Source organism: Limulus polyphemus, unplaced genomic scaffold (assembly GCF_000517525.1).
Source record: "Limulus polyphemus unplaced genomic scaffold, Limulus_polyphemus-2.1.2 Scaffold2722, whole genome shotgun sequence".
Classification (NCBI taxonomy): domain Eukaryota; kingdom Metazoa; phylum Arthropoda; class Merostomata; order Xiphosura; family Limulidae; genus Limulus; species Limulus polyphemus.
This window is the reverse complement of record NW_013668332.1, coordinates 43,226-49,333: the sequence shown is the minus strand read 5'-3', so window position 1 is coordinate 49,333 and position 6,108 is coordinate 43,226. Positions and strand designations below refer to the sequence as shown.

Below are 6,108 nucleotides of genomic sequence, written 5' to 3'. Positions count from 1 at the left end.
AAAATTAACTAGTTCACCCAAGAAATGTAAACTAAGACCACAGAAAAATTAACTGTCCACCAAGAAATGAAACTAGCACAGAAAAATTACTGTTCACCACGAAATGAAACTAGCACAGAAAAATTACTGTTCACCACGAAATGAAACTAGCACAGAAAAATTACTGTTCACCAAGAAATGAAACTGGAAAGTCCAAAGTAAATCTTAAAAAATTCTGCATCAAAAGGAGTTGGGTTTCTGGAGTACATAAGAGTCTAACAACTAAAAAGTAGAAAACCTTCTAAAAATTGTCTACTCTGGATAAACAAACCAATGCTTGGAATACTGAATGTTTTAACTATTCCAGACTAAATATTTTGACATTAAAAACAAAACAACTGGATTGAACCTTAAAATATAAACAAGACACAGAGTAAGTTAAAGTTGTTACCTAATACTGAGATCTGAGATGAGAACTTCAGAATTTTGACATCAATTAGCAAAGTTATATGTAACTCACCATAAAACGGTCGTACCCGAGGCATTTTGTACTTCCACATTTTGTACTTGTGAACAATATCAGACATGTCGAAGACATAAAAAGGTTCTTCTGAATCCTAAAATTGATAAGCAGTGTTAGTTAATAATTAAATTTAAGTTTTGTATGATATATTGCTACATAATAATGAAAAATAGGACTTGAGTGTAGTAAAAGTTAACAACATTATAAGTATCACCACATTGACTCTAGAATTATCAGTTCTCAGCCTTTTAAACTATCTATACACCAAGCTGCTTGTGGATTCATCACTTTTACAGAATCTCTTGCAATATTAGCCACAAAAACACATCAATATTGCACTTATGCTCACTGATTATTGTTAAGTTTCTGCCTTTGTATTTACATTGAAAATAAAGAGTTTCATCTATTAATTGTTGTACTTTGTAAATACATATTACTTAATACACAGACACTGGTAATGAATGGCAAACAAAAGAGAAAAGTCAGTAATTTGAGAATTAAGCAAAATTAACTGATTTCAAACAGGCATCAAAAGTATCCATATTCAAATTGTTGAAATTATATTAATCCAGATCTGTACACTAGAGGGACACTCTGTAGAGCATACACCTCTACCCCAAAGTATTGATCACATTCAGCTCTCAAAAAATACAAAAATGTGTATATATTTCCGTTGTTATAAACAGACAGACATTTTTCACAGGACAATGAGGAATAATATGCTATACATGTTCACCAAGTTTCATCAAAATCCGATTATTTTTGACTGAATTATAGAGCAAAAATAGTGTGAATTATCGGTCCCCATGTTAACAAATAGGGATTTTTTGGATTTTGACTTTTGCTATGACCTCGACCCTCCAAAACTAATCACTTCTAAGTTGGGTCGTAGTCCAAATGTAAACCAATTTTTGTCCAAATCCATTCATGAAATCTTGCTGACAAACACAGAGGTAAAAACATAACCTTCAATGGTGGAAGTAAATAAAGGTGCACTTCAAACTGTTTTCCCATAACAGTGAATAAAATGACTATTACAAAATAAACTGTTTAGGTTCTGGAAAACTTTTAAAGGTCACAAAAGATGATTAAAAATGAACTTCAGAGTAAATCAATGTCAGTAACCATTAACAGTCTAAGCCTCTTTCCCTCTCATAACAACTACATCTATGGAGTTTTATCTCCTATAATTTGTTTGATATTCAGATGGCACTTGTGTAAATGCTTAGTCAAAATTCTTTTTTAAAATAACTTATACACAGTACTCACAAAAATGCTGTTCCCCAATTTCAAAAATACAATAAAATACTGAATAACTTATTGTAGGATATAAACAAATTATGATGAGTCTGAAAACATTCTCATACACTCAACATATTTCAACATCTTGCTGTGTCAACCTCTTAGTTTTTTTTTTGTTTTTTTTTATTATTTTGGCATACAGCTTGTTATATTTTGACCTTGGGCAGTGTTCCAATGCAGTTAGCAATAAGCCCATCCTTCAATTTGACTATTTCTTTCATTTAAACAAAGCTAACATTTTAATATTTTCAATATTATTAATATTCTCTTTTAATGGTCAACAAGCAATGAGTCAGGAATCTGAAAAATTAAACTAAAATAAATATATACTCATTTGTAACAAGGAAAGGCTACACAAATGATGTAACAATTACATTTTCTACTACCACTTTATGTATGATATTACAAACTTCCCTTATTCATGATTGGCTTCTGAACAACACTACAAGCAGTGGATATCTAAAACTAATTATTAAAATCACTCAACTGTTAATTTTAAATAAAGCTTATCAGCCATAAGTAATAAGTCAATGTTGTATGTTGCTTATTCTACAGTAATAAACCAAAATCAATGTCAAAAACAATTAACATTGTCTTGTATGCAAAGCACATGCACAAGTTCAGTTAGTATTTGGGATGATGAGAAATTACATTTACAGAAATATTTCAGAATTACAGGTGCAATTAAATAAGCTATTTCTAAGTTTGTTTATCATTTGTGTAAGAAATCTTGTGTGTGGTATTTTTTTGAAAGACTGTGTATCTAAAACGTTAAACACACAAAAAACAAAATAAATTCCATTCATGTAATTTTCTGACAGTTTGATAATGTTAAAATCAGAAACTTAAGTAATAAACTGACTTGCAAATTCACAAGAAATTAGTCTATGTTGAGCTCTTCACACCTTGATAATAGCTTTAAATATGACATCATAACAAATGAGTGATAAAAGATACAAATTAATAATTATGAGGGATGAAAACACATACACGAGCTTAACATTCTTAATAATTATTGCTACCTGAAATAATTTTCTGAAATATTTTGCTTTTGCCAATGTGAACTGTAAATATCAGTCTCATGTCTACAGTAAATTAAACCCCAATAAATTCTAAATACATCAACATGCAATATTCCACAGGGGTGAATGTTTGACACATTTTAAAATAGACAATTTGTCATTTTTTCCACTTTACTAAATGTTTTCAAGCAAAATTTAAGCCTTAAAAAGAAGGCAAAAACCGTTTGTCAAAGATGTTTATTAACCATTTTGACACTCGGTGATTTAGAAACCAAACGAAAAAAATAAGAACAAAAGAAAGATGATTTTTACTGGTTTTTCATGAAAAAGACTTACCATTTGATCGGTAATATTCTTTACATATTCCAAGATAGATTTGTTAGTTGCAGTTCTTCTGATCTGCTGGTTTGTTCGAGGCTTCATGTTCCTCTTTTGATACAGCAAAATGTTTGTACCAAGTTATTCAGATTTCTTTAGAAATGTTGCACAAATATTCAGTCAGAGTCTGAAAAAAGAATATATTTAAAGGAACGTGCATTTGCATTAATGTTCCACCTTAAGCCTAGTATCATTTTTCACATCTCTTATGTTCAGTTGAAGTTTTATCTAGGCTGAATCTTTTAGAAAACAACAAGATTACTTGTAAATAAACAGTGTTTAACACAAACTCTTTAATACTATACTTTGTTTTTTCACATATCATGTATATTTTTTACTATCGGCTTGTCAAGTCAAAACTCCTGCTTGTGCATTCACAGCAGTACGAGTACCCAATCTCTGCCCAGTGTGGGATCCTTAGAGTGCTGAAAACCACATCACCTGTGACACCACAGGGATGTAAATATAGTTCCACTGAGTGCCATCAGAGGAATTTTTTGCATGTCCATTTGAAGCTGCAATAACAGGGTAATTATTGTATATCATATAGATTTTATTTTATCATTATGTTAATTATATTTGATTATAACATCTGATAAAAATTGATTTTTTTTAAATTAAAAATTAGTAGTAATATACTTGGATCATTTATTCAACTGTCGTACATTTGTCTTAGTGTGTGATTACAAAATGGACTCTCACATCATAATGCCTTTGGATTTGTACTGTTACAAAATTTCACAAAATCTTTCCTATTTTATTTCTGAAATATTGTTTTAATTGTAACTTCATTTCATTATCCATGTCTTTAATAACAAATGTAAAAAAAAAGTAACATTTTATATTTCATACAGTTCATTACAATTCAACTTTTTATACTGTTAACTCAAGGTTTACTTTCATGGTTATCATAAAGTGTACTACTTACTTACAATTTAATCAACATTATCTGAAAAATGTCCGTTATCATGCATAACTATTTATACACAAGATATCCAAGCTCTAGATACATGTATATCCTAGGTAAACATATCATACCAACTAAGGAAGCAAGAATTTGTAAATCCAGTAAAACTGATTTAACTTGTATTCAATTTATTATCATCCATAAAGTATTCACAAAGGCTGTTTCCATTCTTAAGTCCTAAGACATCTATATTTATTTAGAAGTTATTAAACTATAACACAAATCATAATAACTAAACAGAAAGTCAATGTAACATGTATTGTTTCATGTTTTGTCACACAGTATTATGCGATTGGGTAATACTTATTATAAAACTGATTTTTCTTTTTCATAGAGCATTTCAAATGAAGCATTTTCAAAACACAATATAAACTAAGTAAAATAAATGTGTAACATGTAACATTTTATGTTTTGTCAAATTATATTCATCTGATTGCAGACATTGCATGCATGTTTGTAATTACAAAATGCTACATTTCTCTGTGTAACATTACAACTCCCTTATAAAAAAAAATTAAAAATGATTCAATTGAGAATCACTATATACCAGTGATTCTCAACCGGTGGGCCATGAGACAAGTAGATATAGGTTGCCACAGACTGTGACTGCTCTGAATTAACAAATGGGCCTTTACTATTTTGACAAATAACTAACTGGGCCTTGAAATGTAAAAGGTTGAGGAACCCTGTTTAAACCACACTAATACAAATCTATATTGTTACGTCTCTGGTCGTTTGTTAATTTCCGGTATAAATTCTTCCCGAGAAACTTCAGCGATACAAGTGCTTTCTTAATTAAAAATAGTTTATTCTTTCTTGATACAACTTTGCAATACACGGAATTTCCACAGTCAATACGTTTGCAATCTCGATAACAAAACACACACTTTATATTACCGTCACTACTGCTCGCTTGACTCAATTATCTGTCTCTATATCTATCTATCTGCCATTATTTGCCAGGCTTATATACTAAAATAGAGGGTGCCTGGAAAAGACTAGAGTTACCAGGAAAAGTTACGATCCTTCGAGAATCTCATGACGTGTTACCAGCATCATGTGACTTCCGCTGTCATAATAATATATAGAAATACTACCTGACAAGTGACCATGTGACTCCAGCCACGATCCAGTTAGCACTGGGCAATTAGTGGTATTTGATAACTGATTAATCAATGATCCCATTAATGAATTATACTTAAACCACAGTTCCTCAAACCATAGTTTGTACAAGAAAAATAATAACTAGCAGTAAAAACTGTTAGACAGTTCCCTTCTCTCTAGTCTGCAGTTCAAAATTAGTGGCAGATGCAGATATCCTGAGACAGTTCCCTTCTCTCTAGTCTGCAGTTCCAAATTAGTGGCAGATGCAGATAGCCTGGGACAGTTCCCTTCTCTCTAGTCTGCAGTTCACAATTAGTGGCAGATGCAGATAGCCTGAGCAACTTTATCATAATTTAAGGCAGGGCAAGCAAGTTTTGGTGGCAGTGGGAATTGAACCCTAGATCCTTGAATCATTACCCCCCCCCAACCAAATCAGAGCTGAACAAGCTTGAAGTATTAAAAATAAGAACAATTGATGAAACTTAAATTAAGATGGCCAATTATATAGCTTCATTCTTAAGAAACAAATAAAAATAACCTGGATAACTGAAATAACAGAAAACGGTAATAACTGAAAACACCATAATTTTGATTACTTGATTATTTTCATGACAATCAATATAATTGTAATCTCAATTAATTGACTGTTGAAATAATATAAAACAGTAATAATTAAAAACATTAATTTTGATTAACTGATTAGTTTACATGACTAATTGTTGTTTATATTAGGCAGTTAAGAAATTAACGTACCTTTTTTTTAAATGAAAAACCCAAATAGCTTCTATATCAAAACAAAACATTTATTAAATGAAATAGTTTCAATTCTTATC

The 6,108-nt window shown here is 30.6% G+C and overlaps 1 protein-coding gene across 1 annotated transcript in view; it reads right to left on the bottom strand.

Annotated features, from left to right (window-relative positions):
* The window catches only part of LOC106467735 (ornithine decarboxylase-like), a 34,658-nt gene that overhangs the window by 18,377 nt on the left and 10,173 nt on the right, over positions 1 to 6,108 (bottom strand). The window contains exons 3-4 of the mRNA XM_013928112.2: positions 3,163 to 3,331; positions 500 to 596 (exon numbers count right to left, since the gene is read on the bottom strand). Coding sequence (XP_013783566.1) covers positions 500 to 596; positions 3,163 to 3,249 — 184 coding nt within the window. The 5' untranslated portion in view covers positions 3,250 to 3,331. The remainder of the gene's footprint in view (positions 1 to 499; positions 597 to 3,162; positions 3,332 to 6,108) is intronic.